The 19,685-nt window shown below is 42.2% G+C and overlaps 1 protein-coding gene across 3 annotated transcripts in view; it reads left to right on the top strand.

The window, feature by feature from the left end:
* The window catches only part of if (integrin subunit alpha inflated), a 51,869-nt gene that overhangs the window by 29,018 nt on the left and 3,166 nt on the right, over positions 1-19,685 (top strand). For 2 of the 3 annotated variants that reach the window (XM_034322385.2, XM_076688097.1), the window contains exons 5-11: positions 6,686-6,747; positions 14,268-14,316; positions 14,847-14,927; positions 16,390-16,565; positions 16,767-17,005; positions 18,045-18,660; positions 18,729-19,631. In XM_034322385.2, coding sequence (XP_034178276.2) covers positions 6,686-6,747; positions 14,268-14,316; positions 14,847-14,927; positions 16,390-16,565; positions 16,767-17,005; positions 18,045-18,660; positions 18,729-19,631 — 2,126 coding nt within the window. The remainder of the gene's footprint in view (positions 1-6,685; positions 6,748-14,267; positions 14,317-14,846; positions 14,928-16,389; positions 16,566-16,766; positions 17,006-18,044; positions 18,661-18,728; positions 19,632-19,685) is intronic. The other variant, XM_034322386.2, reaches the window with a different exon arrangement.

Below are 19,685 nucleotides of genomic sequence, written 5' to 3'. Positions count from 1 at the left end.
CTTCGCCACTTGAATCGAATCGTGCTTCCAAAATTTATGGAGTACGCCTCGCTCTCGTTCCCGATTTAGCTCGGTTTATAAAAAAAAAAAAGGAAGTCAGGGAAACACTTTTGTGACTGTGCTCAGTCCGCTACTATAAACAGTTACAAACAGCATCCTGAATCCAAGAAGTCGGTTGTCGCTCGGCTGTTTCTTCAAGAGCAGCAAGTTCCTTCTTCTCGAGAGGTAAATCGTTCGTCCTTTGTGGAATCCCACGGGACGAATTTCCTCCAACGAGGACAAGGATCCGAGGCGACATGTGGCCGTGTCCTCGAACCATGGCCACCATAAATACGCTCGGTAACAGGATATTTCCTGTCGCTCGTGCAGCTCTGCCATGGCGTTTTAATGACAAAAGACGTATCGATTTTCCAGCTACACGGTTGCTTGTTTCACGGTGATACAAAGAACACTGTGTTCAAGTGGCTTGTTTCTAGCCTAGGTGGTGGCTTTTTTCCACAGAAAAAGAGTAGGCAATCTTCGGTGGTCCAAGTGCATCGCTAGGAATGCACTTTCTTCTGTTCTCCGCGATAATATTCGTGCAGTACCATTGTCTAAAGATAAGCTACCTCGAAACGCGCTGCATTTTTCTATTATCTGTCGGTTATCACTGAGCGCAGATTTCGGAAGTTATTTATGTCTACCCGGTATCTTGCCTCCCACATAGTTCGGATGTTTCGGAAGTCATTCCGGACGATCATCTTCCGCGAGCAGAAAAATGCTTTTCGGATAATAACAATGGGCTTTCAATTTATTGCAATGCAGATGATCAAATTGATAATTTTCTAAAATAAAAACGTTAATATCCACGCGGAAATGTGGAGAATCGTCGACGTGTGAGCTCATCGTCCAGAAATTCCTCGGCAAGAGCAAGCAATTAAACAATTTGTAGGAGCGAAGCGAACGAACCGCTTTGCTGTCGCTTTTCTCGAGAATCGTAGCGCGTTTTTAGCTCTAGATCGCTTATGATCACGTCCTGGTGGTCGTGTAACGTCGTTTCTCTTAGCTATCGCTCGTTGTTCCATTGCTGCCTTTTCTGGACAAGAATTGCTCCGCTCGTTCTTTCTGCCCGCTCTTATCCGTCTGCGTCTCCCATTTGTCGGCGTTTACAATGTCATAGGTATCATTCTCCTTGTCCTCTCTCGCAGCTGCGTATTTGCAGCCATTCCATTAACCAATTCGAGGACAGGGTCGTCTTATTACGAGAGAATCTTCAGAAGCTGGAATCTTTCTCATTCGTTTTTCATTGCCAAGTTTAATTTTAACACATTTTTTAATTATTTTATTTTGAGTGTAACATTTTACATATATTTGTTTTTAAAGTAAGATCTTGGTATTATTTTCTGTCCCATTGTTCGTTCGTGTTTCACTTGCAAGACAGACGTTCACAAACATCTGAGACTACGTAATTTTTATTTCCGTACATTTGCTCACGTGTACGTTTCCGCTCGTGGTAGAGTACTCCCAGTAACACCTATGTCAGCATAAATATGCAATTATCACATTTTTGCAGCGAGGTGTCCAAACACCCACCGTTCCAAAATATGCTAATTACAATTTAAAATATTTTTGGGATATCGCATTAGGTTTGGAATTAATATTCATTTACTTAGAGAAATTTTATTTCTTTTCCTTTACTTTTTATTTATTGATTTTCCGTTCGATACACTGTACTTCGAAAATGGAGCAATCGACTAATGGTCTGCAAAGTGTTAAGTGTACTGGAAGGAGAAAAAACGAGGACGTTCGAGCGCTACTAAAAAGAGCTTTTAGAGCCACGACGTAGGTCTTGCAGAAGCATGCACGACATTTATGATTCACACTCGTCTATAAGTACGTTTCCTTCGACGTGTTAAGGCAGTGATTACAGAGCAGAACGTGTCCGATCCATCCTTCTTGAGATCGCGATTCCACGGAAATCGGTCTGTTATTACGGTATCCAGTTCTCTGGTACTTCCTTTTAAACGAACTACGATTTTATCTAAATTTGGTATGGAACTAAAATTGTTTACGTTGCGCCGAGAAAGTAGCCTGTCTTTAATGTCCACCATAAAGGGTTAAAACGAAGCAGTCTTCTTCGGAATATTTCCTAAATCATGCCGATAAACGAATCATTGTTAGTTAGACAACAATCAAAAGATAAATTGTCGCATTTCAGAATGGCGACAAGTGGCAGAAGCATCGACGTTGGGTGAAAGTTGCAATGAATTGCAGTAACTGCATTCCTCGATGAAAGCCGCCCACTCGTCAAAGCGGTCTGAGAAAAAATTCTAATTAGAAGGCGCCATTGCCTCGGGCCTCAGCACCGTTCTAACAAGGCCAATTAACACTTGATCCTGCTTGAATTACGATCGCGCTACCGATCCATTCCTCTATCTCCTCCTCACCACGAATTGTTTAGAAAATTTCCCTTTATGCGGGGGTCAATTAAAATAACGAATGTCTTATCTCGGAGCAAAGTATTAGGGGCAAGAATGCTGGTGGCAAGATCTTGAATTCTTTGTCGCAATCAGAACGATCCAACTTTATTGCAATTTTATTGCTTCGAGCGCGTTCAACGCGTTTGAAATTGCTCCGGTGAAATAAACTTAATTTCTTCTCTGCCGACCTCGTTCTTGCAAGGTTCTTCAGGATCAGCACATATTTTCTGTGGCAATGAATTTGACGAGGAAAGTGAAATTGTTTTCGCAGCTTTTTCTTTGGCACACTTCAAGTATTGCAATAAACATTGACTAATAATTTTCAAATTTTCCACCGAAAATATAGGTTCGATAAAGAGAGTATTCCCTCGTCGATACACTTGGACGTTTACATGGAATCAGAACCACAGTAGCTCCATTCATTGCATTAACCATCACATGAAGATCGCGAATGTATTCACCGTAGCATTCTAATTTCATTCTTCGAAATCAAATCCAAAATCATTTTCAAACAATTAATCATATTATATGAAATATTTTTGAACGTCTCCGACAAAGTGCGATTTTCAAGCAGCTCGTGTATGCGATTCGAAAGAAGGATGCAATTGTTTGCAGCAGGGTCTGAAAGCAGCGTTCGTTTGCTTACTTTCAACAGCACTTTCAGTACGAAAACACTTTGGTGGCACTTGTCGCGGATCCAAGTGCAGAGCACTCTCTTACTGACAAGAATAGCACCCTTGCAAGGCATCGAGACACGAAGGATTATAAATAGATCGACCGACGGCGATATTATCTAATCGAACCTGCCCTTTGTCGTCTCGCGCGTTATAGCTTTCCCTTGTTAAAAATGGAAAACCCTAAGCTGAAAATAAACTCCACATCGACCGGTGGCTCGAAGCACGAACCGTGCTTGGATTCTAAACAAAGCAGCAATGCAAATCGAGTATTCGCAAATGTCAATGACATGAAAATCCAGTGGTGCCATTTTCCTGGGAAAACGTACTTTGCAATTTTCTTCAATTTACCCTTCGATAACTCACCCCTTTTAATAATTATTTTTTGATGGGATAGAAAGTTTGAAAACACCTTCGAGTTTGGCGTGAAAGGGAAATCGGGTGGAATGGTAATCGCGCGAAAAAGTTTTCTCCCGACTGAGATCGCATTCGCATGCACGCGAAGAAAACGGCGGCGCCAATCGATGGCGGGCTTCGAGACTCCTTTTTTCCTTGCTCGACACGGCTGGATCGTCGTCAACGACCGATTGATGTATATAATTGCGTGACTGGCAGCTCGTCCAAAGTGACCGATCGACCGTCAGGGACCCCTTCGTCGTGCTCATAACGTATGTACGTGGTACGTGGCCATGTAGAAGAAGGCATGCTCCTGGTGTATGGGGATCCCACCGGATATTCTCCCATACACATGTTGTTTTCTTACTGGCTTGCACACCACAGATCTCACAGTTCACGAACTCTGTTCGAACGACGCTGACTGACATTGTACGCCACTTTACCAACAGCTTAGACAGTTTTTAACACCGTAACGATGTATCGAGTAATAAGAAAGAGGATAATTACCGATCCCAATTAATTTTAATGTACAGCTTCGAATGAGGTTGCAATTAGGTGAAAAATAAAAGAACAGAATAAAGAGTTTCATACAATTGAATAGGAATATTGTCAGTCAATCGATATCGTCTGTTTGGCTATGGAAATCTGAGGCAATAAAACAAGGCAAAGGTTCACTGACTCGTGATTAATCTGTTGCTGTAACCAGCCAATAATTAATATTTAATTCACTGATTGCATCGTTCATTCATAGTGAACTAAATTTAGATGAAACTATGGAAAACACTGTGGTGTTTGAATAATCATCGATTGAAATGTTGATTAAGAAATATATTTTAGTAAAAGTTGAAGAAATCTGGATCAGATGAGACATCACTGACTCAACCTCTCAAACGTGTCTTCTCCATTGATAATCCATAAATTGCGATTTATGATGGCAAGTTATTATCGGACGTAACCTTGATGAGCTAATGGTGAATCCGCCGTGGAATAGCAAACGGGGGTTTTGTTGTTCGTGCTCACTGATAATGGCTGATTGTCGGTTAATGGCAGCAACTCGTTGCGATTACGTTGGCAGAGCTTTGACGGGTGTGCGGAGCTTATTGATGTTAATGCCAAGTGTCAGAGCGAGATTAATCTTTCCGGCAGCAACTGTGCGATCCACCTTGCGTGCCAATTCTAGTATTTTATTATTATTCATCGGGTTATTAATAAGCCTAACCCGGCAATTAACAAAAAATATTAGCAGCGGTACTGTTGATCAGTTTTATTTTTTATTATTACGAAGTGCTGGAATATCTCTGTAATTTGATTGAGAGTGAGTCTGCTGTATTACTTGACACTTTAGTCTTATAATTTTATGGCCCATCTTAGTATTCAAACGGTTAATTTACGACCGCGTTACATCGTTTCCGTCAACTTTAACTGTCATAAAAGTAAATGCGATTCTCGTGTTTTCTATTTTTTAATTTTTCTTTGATACTTTTATTCCTAGTGTACTTTCTGTTTAACACTTGCGTTTGACACACACGTCGTGTGGTGAAATAAAAAATAGTTTAGAATTTTAGCTACACCGTTTCGTACAAGTTTCTTCGACATTGTAGATTATCATCAAAGTAGCTCGTTCCTCCACGTTTCCCATCCAGATTAATCCGTAAAACAGTCACGGCAGCCAAGTGCATTGTATTCCATCTTCGATCAATAAATAATTCATCGAACACGACGGACTTTTTTTCCACGGTTATCAATTTCTCTCGTTCTCAATCGGTGCGTTTCGCGCGTTGTTCCTGCGATGACGATTTTTCTCGCAGTTCCCGGTTTGCCCGGAGATTTCCTATAATTTCCCGTTTTTTTCAGCCAACCTGAACCAGTTCGAGCCGCTCGGCTTTGTACGTACGAGTTTGACAGAGACCGTTTTATCCGCCACTGATACGCTATTTCACGTGCCGTGGCGGCAATTACGTGTCGCCGAGAAAAACCGAGGGGTTATTATAGCTGTTCTTCAGCACGGTGATCTGCTCTTTCCGCCTGCAGGAATGCCCTTTTGCAATCGTAGAAATATCCGCGTTTCTTCGCCGCCTTGGGCTCCCAGTAATAATTTCAGGGGCTGTCTCCGTCACGCGGAAAGAAGGAGAACAGTGGAAAATGAAATTGTACCGTCGAGCGCAAAAACAATCCTAGGAGTTTTATTAAAAATTAAATTTTTCAAAATTGAATTTCTTAAAATTTTCCAATCGCGTTCGATTATTATTACCCGAAGGTTTGCCCGCGGGTAAGTTTGATTTTAATCGAATCCAAGTTTATTCGAAGTAGGAGAAGCTCGAGGCAGTTTCTCGGAAACCGTACGAGAGCCTCGAACGGGGAACCGATGGATCGATAGTTCGAATCGAGGCAAACGAATCGCGAATGCGTCACGGTGCAAGATCGATCCAGGATTAATGATGCATACACGTATTCCTTTCGAACATGTGCAAGAGTGCGTGGCGATAGGCCTTTAAAGCGATGCCTAACTCGACTTCCTAGTCGATAACTCGACATACGACCTCCGTGTCACGGTACAAGACGTCTGCGAATGCGCGCGTTAAATGTTTCACCTTTGCTGACATCAGCATAAGTTCCATCGCGGAATTCCGCCTTCTTTTTCTCTTTTAAAGGATAAAATCGCGCGGGTTTCGTTTCCTTCTATACTTCATCCAACGAGACGAGACGATAAACGCGTAGAAATTCACAAACCTCGATCGAAACGTTTGAAAACCTGGAAACAACTGAGCTCCGGCTCTGCGTCGAGCGCGTGGATTTGAATTTTTAAAAATATTTACAGAGGAATTTATAGATTGGAATTTGAGAAGCTGAAGAGTGCAATTTATTCTCCCGAGTGCTTTCAATAATAAAACAAATGAAATAAATCTTCAACGTCTGACAGAACGATTAAGGAACACGACATTCGGTCAACAGGTTAAATCGCTACCGAATCATCTTTCATTTATCCAATGCAATTATGCGTGAATTGTTACGAAGGGTCGGCCCGAGGAACGTTCTCAATTATCGAGGGCACCCGTTACGTGGGCAAGGGTCCGTTCAAACGAAACGACCGAGATATGATGTCTCTGTTTCGAGTAGCGAAGGACGATACGATATAATTGCGTGTTTCCGTTTCAGGGTTCTGGGGTTACCACAGGCAGGGTTCGTGTCAAGCTGGATTGGGCGCTTCTATGTCCAAGGTAAGTCTAAAGGAAAAGAAAAATATCAAACTTACTATATTTCCAAAAATTCAACAAAATTATTTTTAATCAACAAGGAATTTTTATTTAAAATTGATCTACCTTAAAAATCTATAAAGAATGTCGGTCCAAAGACGGCACACGCCGTAGAAATCCCACAATCAAAGAGAACCAGAGAGTTAAAGAACAAGAAAGGTAGGAGGGTCGTGGTAAGGGGATTAAAATTCAGTCTTCGAAACTATTGAAGTCAACGAGCGAGTCCAAATACGAGCTTTCCCTTAGCGTGGTCTAACTGTTTTAAGTCGACGAGTAAACAGAGGCCCACGGGGGATATAAATACGGTAACCCCCACGTGTCCTGGCGGTTGCCACGTCCTGAAAGAGTTAAGAGGCGACACGAGGGGTCGGCGAGAGCCGAATATGGCCAGGAATGTGAATTCCTACCTTACGCACCTCCGCATTCGTATTCGTGGTGCATGCGAGGGTATAAGAGGCAATCGGCGGTCTCTCCTATACGATTGTCTTGTCGAAAGCTCGATTTTCTGGCCGTCGGCAGATCCTGAGGACCGATGGCCCATGGACCGTACGCGTCGGCCAACTTTCTTTTTTCCTTCCTTTTTTCTTAAACGATTCCCTTCCAACAGAGAGATGCATCTCGCTGGCGAACACCTAAAGGGCGCAAACACGTTCGATGCACCTGCGCGATCCTCGGGTGATACCTTCTTCTCTGCCCTCTGTTTGCTCTGACTCCCGATAAGTATCAGGGCCAATAGGCACGACGAATTCGAAATTGGTACGTCTGTTTTATTTCGCTGTTGTTCCAAGGGAGATACGAATGGGACATGGTAAACGTGAAACGTATGAAGAATACGTTCTTCAGGGTCGAAGATCGACCGGGAGATTCTGATTTCGTTGGGGATGAGTTAATCTTGCAGGATTTTGGAAAACTGACGTGTCTTTAAGAATATATTTCTTCTTTTTCTTTTTTGTTGGAAATCTGTGGGAGTGTATATTATATTTTATACAATAATTTTTTGTAAAAGAGGTGTCAGTTCTCATTTTGAGGGCACCGAACCAGAATAATCAGAGCATTTCTTGCAACTACAGCTCTTAACATCCTTCGCTCCCTTTTTCCTGAACCGCGTGACCCAGAGACTCGGATCTAATCCGAATACTAGCAAGAAACTCCTTCGCAAGGAATTGTTCACCAATCCACGAACAGGGGAGTAACGTTATCTCGCAGCGGGACAGGTTCGATTGCCGGCAAAGAAATAGTGGGACAATTCCACGGCCACTCAGCCGGCTATCTTGCCGGGGATGTATAATTCAGAATTGTCCGGCTATATGGCAGATGTTTAATGCATGCTGCGGCCCGTTGGCTGCTTCTAACTTCAGCATTCAATGTTAATACCCCACCCCCGCGATCCGCGAACGGTCAATCGTCGACTGGTACCCACGGTCAGTCGTGAAACGACGTTGGCGCAATGATTTTAGGCAAATTCGATCCTTACCCACCTCCATTTGCTCCTTTTCCATTTTTCTTTCCCGTTCGCCAACAGCTGGCCACCGCTGGCGAATTTTAATGGGGCGTTTAACCCTGGATGAAGACGTACGGCTCCCTTCTTCGATGACAGGACTTTAGGAAGATTTCTGCGGAGGTCTTTCAGAATTTTATAAAATAATTCTTCGCCTTTTAGTCGTAATTACGTTAATTATGAAATTGTGTCTTTACTTTTATTTTATCTTCCAAACACGTTTCTGCTTCATGATTAAAACATTCCCATTTTTATGCTAATTTCAACGGCACACTCTTAATTTTCCTACCCATAATTTCTTTTTAAAATCCTCGATGAAGATATTAGGCAAATTTCGATTTCCTCTTGACACAAAGTATTTTCTCGAACCGATCAAGTAAACTGCAACTCCCGGAGTCAGTCCGGTGCACTAAATCTCGAGGCCAGTGATTTAGAAGCCTCCTCGACGCCATTGAGTATGCAATCGACCATCGATCTTCGCGTTAAACCGCCGCTTCTGGTATCTACCTCTGTTGTACCTGGTTCCGCGCGTTATCCCCCGATCTACAGAGGATCTAGTCAAGATCGATTGATATCCAAGCGATATCGATCTATACGACTCGGAACTCGCATCGATTCTGCTTCGACGAGCCTGTATCCTCCGTTCGTCGGCTCGAAAATAACTCTGGGGAGGTCCTTTCGTGAAATCTCAATGCCCCAACGAGGTTTCCGGTTTCGAGAAATCATCTTAGATTCGAATTTGATAGTTATTTATCTTTCATTAGAAAGCAGTGCACCTAAACACAAACACAACATAACATTCTGTATTATTTTTATGTTCGATTTTTTTCCCAATGCCCACGAACAAAAAACATGCATTTTCTATCTAAAATCTAAAAGTAATTGTTCATTGGTACAGATTTCATATATTTTAGGCTAAAAATTGAGGTAGGTATCAATTAAAGAAAAAAAAAAAAAATATCGTCAGCGAGATTCGAACCATCAATCTACTGTTTAACAGTATTTCTCGTTACGCCTACGCCATCAGCGATTCGGATCGTTGTTTATTCCTTATGTAAACTTTTTAAAGGAAAATCATGACAGGCGCGCGCTACTGCTTTGCTAAATTAAATTTGGAGATGACATCTTCTGGAATTTTCAGGAAAATCTGTTTTCCATCGATCTCTTTCCTTATAAGATTAAAGGATTTGACAGTGGAATTTTTAATTTCCTTAACAATCAAATACCCAAGAAAATATTTTTTCAAATTTTTGTATAGTCTTCTATACCTCACATCTATCGAGCTCGGACTACCTTTACTTCACTTTCATTATACCGAATCGTCATAAATGCTTGCCGATTTCTTTGAGAAGTCGCGAAAGTCGTCGGAGAACTTATTGGCCGGTCCGGTATACGCGTGTACATGCATACATACGTAAATACACGGGACCGATGGCATAAATTTCAGCGTGCTCCCATCCATATTTGAGCGACCGGTTATATTTCAATCTCGTATGGCCGTTTCCTGCGCCTCGCGATCGGCGCCAGAATACAACTCGTGCCGTTCGTGTTTCGTGTAGACCGGCCAGAATACGACCGCCATTGTCTCGGTTGCAAATTTTTCGCGTGTAGGAGCATCGAGGCAGCGCTACTCCGTAGGGGGTACATCGTGTCGGTTTCTCCTCCCGTAAAGCCTGTTCCAGACCGCTTCTGTGTACGGCCGTGTCGTACGAGTCCGCTCGACAAATGCACGTATTTGCTTGGCTACCTGGCTCGCTAATACCTTCGCTGTATCACGTTCCTACGGACACGGGGTTGCAGACTTTAAATTGCTCGATTCATTGTTTATTCCAACGAGGAACTGGCAATTTTTAAGAATATTGATTACCACAATCATTTTCATTATGTTCTAAATTGATATGCCATAAGTGCCATTTCCCAAATTATTGAGAAAATTTTAAAGAAAACGTCTAGTCTGCAAAAAGGTCATTTTATTGCTTTATGACCATGGAATTTCCCATCGTTGGCCGCAGTAATTACTTTCAACACTCCTATTTATGGCTTCAATTTCGTTTAGAGCACCTCCAATGTTCTATCTTAGAAAAGGTCTCGATGGTTCGTCGGATGGCGCCGGAACACAGAAGTCACGGTTATTGCACCCATGCAGGCAGAGCGCATCGGGACGCTGGGCGTACACGTGACTTGGTCGCACGTTTGACATTGTTGGCCAACGAAGAGGGGGCCCATTGTTCGCTTACCGTGCGAATCGCCGCATGGATCGGCATGCCTGCTCACAAATAATAACATTTCTGCGGGACAATAAATATAAAAGCGGGCCCTAAAGTGGACCGTCCTGGCGCCACTGCGCTGCATACAGAGACTGCATGCGCTTGCGATGCACTGACGTAACCGAGATGTTCCACCGATAGCCTCGAGGACTTGGACGTGATGGTTCTTGCTTGGCCTGGAAAATTAATGGGACGCTCGGTAGATCTTCAAAATAAATAATAAATTCTGAAAATAAAACCCCAACATTGCTGCATGAACCGCTTCAATTATATAAATCTTCATTACAAGAATCATAGGGTGCTGGAAAGGAGCACCCAATGCAAATGCAGTGACTCAACAGCATAAACTCTACGATCCGACAGAATTACAGCGCGAACCCTGTCGTCTGTAACACAGCACTGGTTACGAGGATCGTATGGATTCTAATGGAGCGAAGATTACTTATCAGAGGGCAGTGAAAATGCATTCCTATTATTCTTCCTGCAGTTTACGTTGCATTCCCTATGCACTTGCGTAATGTACATTACGAATTCAACGTTCTTTGCTAACGCATATCATCGAATACTATAATAATAAAATATAAAATTCCTTAATGATGTGTCCATGGTAAAATCTAGATTGAGTTACCAATCATGAAACGACAAAACGTCTCTGTCCCTTCTCAGTCAATAATCGGCCATCGGAAAGTCGATTAGCTGGCTTCCGGTCGATTAAGAAGCGATCGATTCGCACCTGGTCCAACGAGGCGAAAAGTCACGGGGGCCCTTTGTCACCCGGACGTCGCACGCTTGTTCGAGGCGCTTACACGCGTGGAAAGAGACGGGCGAAGGGGATGGTGAAAAAGGGCACTCGCGACACGGCAGCGGCGAACAGCAATAGCAACGACAGGGGAGTCTCAGGTGGCCATTTAAGGCACGGACATTTCGTTCTGTCACGGTGTTCCGTGTTCACCGTCGGCCTGCGTTGCGAGCAGGCCACCTACGCGCCGCTCCTCCTCCACCTTTTCCTTCTCCTCCCTTAGCGGCAGCATTGTTTTATAAACGGCCGCCGTTTCTCATGATAAGCAGAGTAAAACGAAACTAGACACGGCCCTTTCGCCGCAACGGAACCGGGAATCCGGTCGGGGACGTCACATTTTCGCGACCATATCGCCGTACCCTCGTCCTACTTCGTAGGAAATGTACTCTCCTTCTGCTGCTTTGTTTCCGGTTTTATGGATAGCTCGATGTTTAAATTTCGAAACGAAGAAAGGGTTAAGTACGTGAAACGTGGAGTCATTGATTTGATTATTCTTCGTTCTTATTTTATTCAATAAATTGTTCATTTATCTATCGTTCTCTCAAGAAATGTCCCTGTCAGATCCAACCAGGCAATAACTTTCCCCTTCGTTTGCTCGCGTCTTCTTATAATCTCTGTCAGCGTTTCCATGCTTCTTGTTGGTCATTTAATCCATGGAATCCGTGTTTTTTATCGCTGCAAAACGCTCTATGCACCACGTGCGTGCGTGGGCGGTGGACTGCACGCTTAGGTGCATCGCGAGTAAGCATACCAACATTGCACCACGATTAACACTTTGATCTCGGTGATATTTAAACAAGTTGGTCGTAGACTTCTCGCTAGATTCGATTTAGGGAATGGTGTCGTAAAAGGTCACTGTTATCTCCTTAATTTTCGTTGCATTTTAATCCTTTTAACATTTCAATTTTTGGTGATGCATTTCATTTAGTATCACAAGTTACTGAATTTGTATAAAGTGACACAAGAATTGCAACAGTACGTTTTATTAATTATAGGAGATTACTGATAATTTAACGCATCTTCCATTTTCTACTTCATAAATAATACCAGATCCAGGTAGCAATCGCTTCGACTAATTTATAGTGTTTCATTAAAATACCCTTGGTTATTGAAACTTAACGTTCCATTACACGTCTGTTGATGAATGCAACTCTCGTCAGCATCGTTGGTAAGAGCAATAGGCTCGTAAAGACATGTTCCTTGCACACGATGCGTTTACATTTTACAGGCTGTAACGGTGAACCTCCTACAGTCTTATCTAACAGTAGGCAGAGATTATGTCCTGCATACATATTAATCAACGGTCCGCGGTACGTGAATGATCGCAAGAAGCTGAATGCACGAGCACGATTCACGATAATATCATGCAATATGAATGAGACTAAGGCGGAATCGAGCCGGTAAAACGAGCTTTTTTTTCCAAATTACTGTTTAGAATTTAGAGGATGTAACAATTCTATTTCATTACATATGCTGCATCAGGTTTTCTCTTCAAGATACAAGATTTTATTCTACAGTCAGAAATAAAAGAAATTTGAAATTTGTAATTTAATATAAAAATGCATGACTGCGGTTTTCATAAAAAATTTCAGTTTTTACAAATTACTGTTTAGAATTTAGAGGATGTACATATGCTGCAACAGGTTGTCTCTTCAAGATACACGATTTTATTCTGCAGTCAAAAATAAAAGAAATTTGAAATTTAATATAAAAATGCATGACTGCGGTTTTCATAAAAAATTCCATTTTTTCGTCGTAAGTAGTATAAGACTGTACACGTCGGACGTGTAAAAGTTTGGTGAAAAAGTTTCTTCCACGCATGGGAACGAACGATAGAAGGGTTTAACCGCAATAAAGGTATGCCGATGATTTCGAGTGGCACTCGAGCAACTCATGCACCGATTAAGTGCACAGTCGATGGAGCGTGTGTGAACATGGCCGATGAGTGTTGCTTTATCACGGTGCTGCCTTTGCGACAGGTTCTTGAGCCGATTCAACGTTACAGCCGAGGAATTTATTGGCCTTTGATTGACCGTTCGTCTCGCGCACGCTCGTCGTTGCTTGTAGGGTCTAAAATAACAGTGTAGCTGGCATATAGTCGTAAATAGACGTCGATAGCGTTGCGCAATTCGTTACACGTTGCTTTTATGAAGATGCTCGAGGAAGATTGTTGAGAATTAGAAAACTTCGAACCCCGCCGACAATGTGAAATAATAATTCAGGGTGCATTTTTATTCCTTTCTTTTTATTGTAAAATCCCACGATTGACTCAGGATTTTTCTACATAGACCTGGATCGCAAAGGGCAGGATCTAAGCGGATTTAACATGCTCGACGCATTTGTGCGCTCAACACGGCGCATAGAAGCCGCGGCTGGCATACGTACGAGAGGCTGATTTATCGCGTCTCGAACTGGCGCGAGTTTGCCGTCTCTTATCTCCGCTATTATCTTCTGAATTAAAGAAAAATTAAACTTTCGTGGGTGCGTCCGTTTCCTCGTTGCACAGCCCGCGGCTGACAAAAATCCCGACCGTTGTTCCGCTGCTTTCCCGCACGCGCCTGCCGATACGTTGCAACTTTCCAATGCATAAGAACGAATCGAGGAAATTTTTTCCGATTAACTTTGATAAATTGATTATTACTCGATTTTATCACGGGTTCCTTGTATCGTTGAAATTCCTTTTCAAATCATTTTCAAAAATTTATAGCTACAGTTAAAGATCGTCTTGTAAATTTATTCAATTTCCTTGCTTTTGAAGTTGAGGTACGGCTGCAGGTGAAAGAAATGTAAAGACGAACGGAAACGAAGGGGAAACCGAATAAATTTCACTGATAAAAACGAGCATAGTAAAGTGCTTCCCACCGTTAGTTATTTGACGTCGATTAATTTCTCTAATGGCACACCTTTCCATTCGTTTCAGAACGGTGAGAGGCTCTTCATCGGGGCGCCAGGAAGTTGGTACTGGCAAGGTAAGATTTCTTCTCGGTTCACCGTCTCGGAGTTTCGATTCAGGTCGAAAATTTCATAATCGACGATACCTTGAAACGTGACACCTTGTTAAAAAAGACACTTGTAAATATAAATACACATTTATCTATCCTATTTTTGAATTTTCAAAGAAGCTGAAGAATATCAATCAGCTTCTTCGAGATCTAAATGATTCTTTGATAATTCGGTAATTAAAATATTATTCTCGCAACTATTTATCTAAATTCTGTACAAATCTTCAGCCACGAGAGGTTGGTAATAAACGCAAGCAACGATCAAAATCCCTAAATGCAAATCAGGCTTATCAAAATTCTCAGCGAGAACTGCAATTCGATTAAATCAATCCCCGCTAATTGGACGGTGAAAATTGGGCCGCTAATTGAACGAACGGAATTCGAGCTTTTATAACGCCTGGGCGATGGAACAGCAACACCAAAACGAATATCGCGACACACCCGTGTTCTGTGGGTCTTTTCTATGAAATTTAGAGAGTTTCGTTAAACGATTACAGGTCAGATATACTCGATCAGCACCGCTATGAGGTTGAGGTTCTTAGCGACGATGTTATTCACCCCCGAAGCAGAAGCATCAGGTACCGCGTACTTGCAGGCGTCCTTAATCAAACAGGCTAGAAAAAAAAAAATGAACAGAAACGCCGTCGTTTAACAAGCCCCACCGTACCCCCATCCGTATTTGAAACCTCTAATCAGCTGCCATTTTGTTAACGACGGCGCCCATTAACAAGTGTTGCTTGACGCTCGAAGACGATTTCCTCATCAAAGCCTATGAAACTTGACGGGTCGAAGCGTCTAATAACGAATACTTTTCATGCCTTGAATATCTTCGTTGCTTTCATGAACCGATAAGTATATAATCGAGAATTAAATCATACGGCTCGAAAGTGTAATTAAAACGGATGAGTTTAGTTGAAGAAATTATCTGGTTTGAATTAGGTTGCTTTCTTTGCGTTTGAAATATTTTGACTCTGATAATCCTTCGCGTCGTTCACTTTGAATGCGTGCAATTTTAATCTAAAAAGCAACGAAGGTACTTCAGTTTATTTTCCTAGACGCTTCATCCTGAATAAAGATGTCGATCCACCATTGATGGTGTTTAAATACCATCCAAAGCAAACGGACACCATCGCAATTTTCGTATCTTCCTCACACTTGCTTGGCAGTGGCCCTGATTAATTTCCAGTAATTACATATTCATCCGGCTTCCACTCATACGGTTTCACCGCGATTAACAAAACGCCTGTGATATTAATAATACGAAGCCACGCACAACTGTCACGCTAAAAAGCATCGTAAAAAGAAGAAGAGATTCTCTGTACGATACGTTGGCTAATTAGCTAATTAGCTTATTACACAGAGAGCGTCACGTAACATTTTATTATTATTTTCATTGTTGATAGTTTTCTGTGTTCCTTTGTTTCGATTTTTGAACAATGAAAATAATAGAAATGAACAAGTTACGTGATTCTTCTATGCTTGACAGTTCGAGGCCCGAGAAGCCTCCCTTACCTCAGTGATTAATATCCGATTGACGATTAATTCACCGTGTGCTACTGTTTGTTAATTACTGCCAGGTGAGTCGAGGGTGGCTGTGTTTAACAGGTGTAGGCCCGCTTCTTGCAGCTTCGCGTTGCGGCCACAGCCAGAATAATACCGAAGCCAGGCTGTACGAGTAATACCTAATCGAGCTGAAATGAAAACATCGTACTAGCCACGCTATTTATTTACAGCTGCCTGGCAGTAGCGCTGAACGGAATAATACCAGCGACCTCATGGATAGAGATGCGCTTAGAAGCTAGATTAATTAATAATCAGAAAGTGGCTTAACGATTCACCCAGCGTGTAATTGTTTCAAACGTTCTCCGACTGCGATTTCGAAAATGGTGTAGATTAATTGAAAATTAATAATCAAAATAATAGTGAAATGATTTCAATTCGATTTCCTGGATCGCAGTCGGAAACGGAATTGTGTTTGGGAAAGTATGTGTCGAAATACTCAGGTTGCTTGGATTCTATCGATTGCCGCTTACTTTACAGGCCAAGCATTTTCACAGCCGTTGAACAGTCGTTCGAGAATAATGTTCACGAAGGAAGGGCCAGCCACAGAGGACGATAGCTACATGGGTTACTCCGTCACGACCGGTGACTTTACTGGAAACGGTGACAGCGGTACCGCGGTTGGTGTACCTCGTGGCTCTGATCTTCTCGGCAAAGTATGCTCATGAAATATTAACACATTATTGTAAAGGAAAATAGAGAAAAGAGAATGCCACCGGTTGAAATTAATTCTTCTATCAAAGATGTCGTGACGAGGAAGATTTTGTTGCTTTCTCGGAGAGAAACTTTTAAGAAAATAATTTTTCTTCAGAAATTATATTAATGAGAATATTATTTAATTGAAAATTTAATTGCAGGTTATTCTTTTCACCTCGAACATGACGAATCCTCGTAATATTACTGGCGAACAAATGGGAGCGTATTTCGGTTACGCTGTCGCTTCCGGTGATATCGATGGAGATCGGTTGGACGATCTTATAGTTGGTGCGCCTATGTACACTGTACCAGATAACCCGGAAATGACCATCGAGACCGGAAGGGTGTATGTTATCTATCAAGGCACTGGACCTGAAAAATTCCGCAAAGTTGATACCAGGTATTTCATTCCTATTTTTAAATACAATATGTACATATTAGGGTAAATTGTTGAAAACGGAATAGTTTGAGAAATATTTCAAATCAAGTGCAGCGATGCACTTATCGATGCACATGCACTTTTTTTAGAAATTGATTTTTGAACTTTTTTTTTACATAGATCGATTCTTTTAGACATTCTGTATAAGAAAGTATTAGGGCAAAATGTTGAAAACAGAATAGTTTGAAAGATATCTCAAATCAAACGTAGCGATGCACTTACCCGATGCACATGCACTTTTTTTAGAAATTGATTTTTGAACTTTTTTTTACATAGATCGATTCTTATAGACATTCTGTATAAGAAAGTATTAGGGCAAAATGTTGAAAACAGAATAGTTTGAAAGATATCTCAAATCGAATGTAGCGATGCACTTACCCGATGCACATGCACTTTTTTTAGAAATTGATTTTTGAACTTTTTTTTACATAGATCGATTCTTTTAGACATTCTGTATAAGAAAGTATTAGGGCAAAATGTTGAAAACAGAATAGTTTGAAAGATATCTCAAATCGAACGTAGCGATGCACTTACCCGATGCACATGCACTTTTTTTAGAAATTGATTTTTTAACTTTTTTTTACATAGATCGATTCTTATAGACATTCTGTATAAGAAAGTATTAGGGTAAAATGTTGAAAAAAGAAAAGATAGGGAAATATTTCACATCAACTGTTGCGATGCACTTATCTGATGCACATGCACTTTTCTTTACGTAGACCGATTCTTTCAGACATTCTGTATAAGAAAGTATGTAAGTGCAATATTATTATTAGAAGATAAATCTAAAATTTGTTCATTAGATTTGTAGTTCAAACTTTAAAAAACTCTCATGCATCATCGTGCACAAAAATCCTAAGCACTACTCTGAAGACAATAAAAATCAGTATCATCATTTCCCTCTCATTCAAAAGTTTCATTCAGAAAGATCTCAACGATCAAACAAAAACGGACCACACAGATCGTTGAACTCTCGCGATAATTACTTATCGTTATCCAGGGACGGGGAGAGCAACCGCGGACGATTCGGCTTGTCACTGGCCTCTCTGGGGGACATCGACCGTGACGGGTACGGCGACTTCGTGGTGGGTGCTCCTTACGGTGGTCTCCGTGGTCATGGAGCCGTGTACATCTATCACGGTTCATCAACCGGCGTCCTGGAGAAATATTCCCAGGTGATCCATGCTGAGAACCTCGACATACCAGTGGATACCTTTGGATTTTCGGTATCCGGTGGCCTTGATCTCGATGGGAATCAATATCCAGATCTGGTAGTCGGCGCTTACGATTCTGCCACAGCAGTTTTCTTCAGATCTCGACCGGTCATCAAAATGGATTCCTTCGTGTCGTTTGGATTAGAGTCGAAGTTGATCTCCTTGGACGACAGGAATTGCACTCTCTCCGATGGAAGCAGGGTTACATGTCTCCCATTGAGGGCTTGCTTTAAATACAGCGGGGAGGGTGTCTTTTCGAAGCACAGTTTCAACATCCAATACGTACTGGACGTGAAGAAGACGAAGAGTCCTAGATTGTTCTTCCTGGAGCTGGAGGGAAGCAACATTTTGAATCGCACCATCACAGTGGATCAGGACCGAGAATTCTGTCGTACAGTTCAGGTAAATTGTACTCTTATTTTCAACAATATCATCAAATTGAAAATTATTAAAAATTGCTTTCAATACAGGTGTACGTAACCCCTAACATTCGCGACAAACTGACGTCCCTCGACGCGGAGATGCGTATGAGTCTCGACGAGGAGCGTATCAAGGACAATAGGCCGAGGGACCCCAGAGTCCCCCTGCGCCCGATCCTCGGCTCGACGACATCCAGGAAGGACTCTCTGTCTATCAGAAAGAACTGCGGCCCCGACAACGTGTGCATCCCAGACTTGCAGCTGAACGTGACGTCGAACGTGCACAAGTACCTGTTGGGATCTAACAAGCGGCTGGAGCTAAATGTCTTGGTGCAGAACATGGGCGAGGACGCGTTTGAATCGACGTACAACCTGAAGTTACCCTCTGGTATCGATTACATCAAGGTGGAGAAGATCGAGACCATGGGGGTACCCGTGCAATGTTCAGCACCGAAGCAGTCGAACAACAACACCCTTCGCTGTGACATTGGCAATCCGTTGCAGAAGAATGGGTTGATCAAGTTCAAGGTCCTTCTGCAACCAGTCACTTCGCACGGGATGAAACCCGTCTATGAATTCGAAATGGACGTGAACACGACCAATCCGGAGAATTCCTGGACCATTGAAGATAATAAATATACCATGAAGCTTCCCATATGGATCGAGACCGATCTCCGAGTAGATGGTGAAAGCAAACCAAAGGATTTGTATTATAACCCAGATAATTATACCAGCGAGACTAATGCGACCACGGAAACTGAATTCGGGCCAGCCATGACGCATAATTACACGATCCGTAATCAGGGACCATCAGACGTGATCGAAGCGGAAGCCTTCCTCATTTGGCCAGCTCAGACGCTGGCTGGAAATGAATTGCTCTATCTGCTGGAGCAACCGGAAACGTCTGGACCAATCGCCTGCGAACCTGCGAATGCAAATTATCTTAGTCTGAAGGTATGCATCGAGTATCCTATGTAATTAAACAATGTCTGAAATCTTTCATCTATT

Source organism: Osmia lignaria, chromosome 4 (genome assembly GCF_051020975.1).
Source record: "Osmia lignaria lignaria isolate PbOS001 chromosome 4, iyOsmLign1, whole genome shotgun sequence".
In the NCBI taxonomy this organism is placed as follows: domain Eukaryota; kingdom Metazoa; phylum Arthropoda; class Insecta; order Hymenoptera; family Megachilidae; genus Osmia; species Osmia lignaria.
The sequence above is the reverse complement of the archived record's forward strand: the minus strand, read 5'-3'. Positions and strand labels throughout refer to the sequence as shown.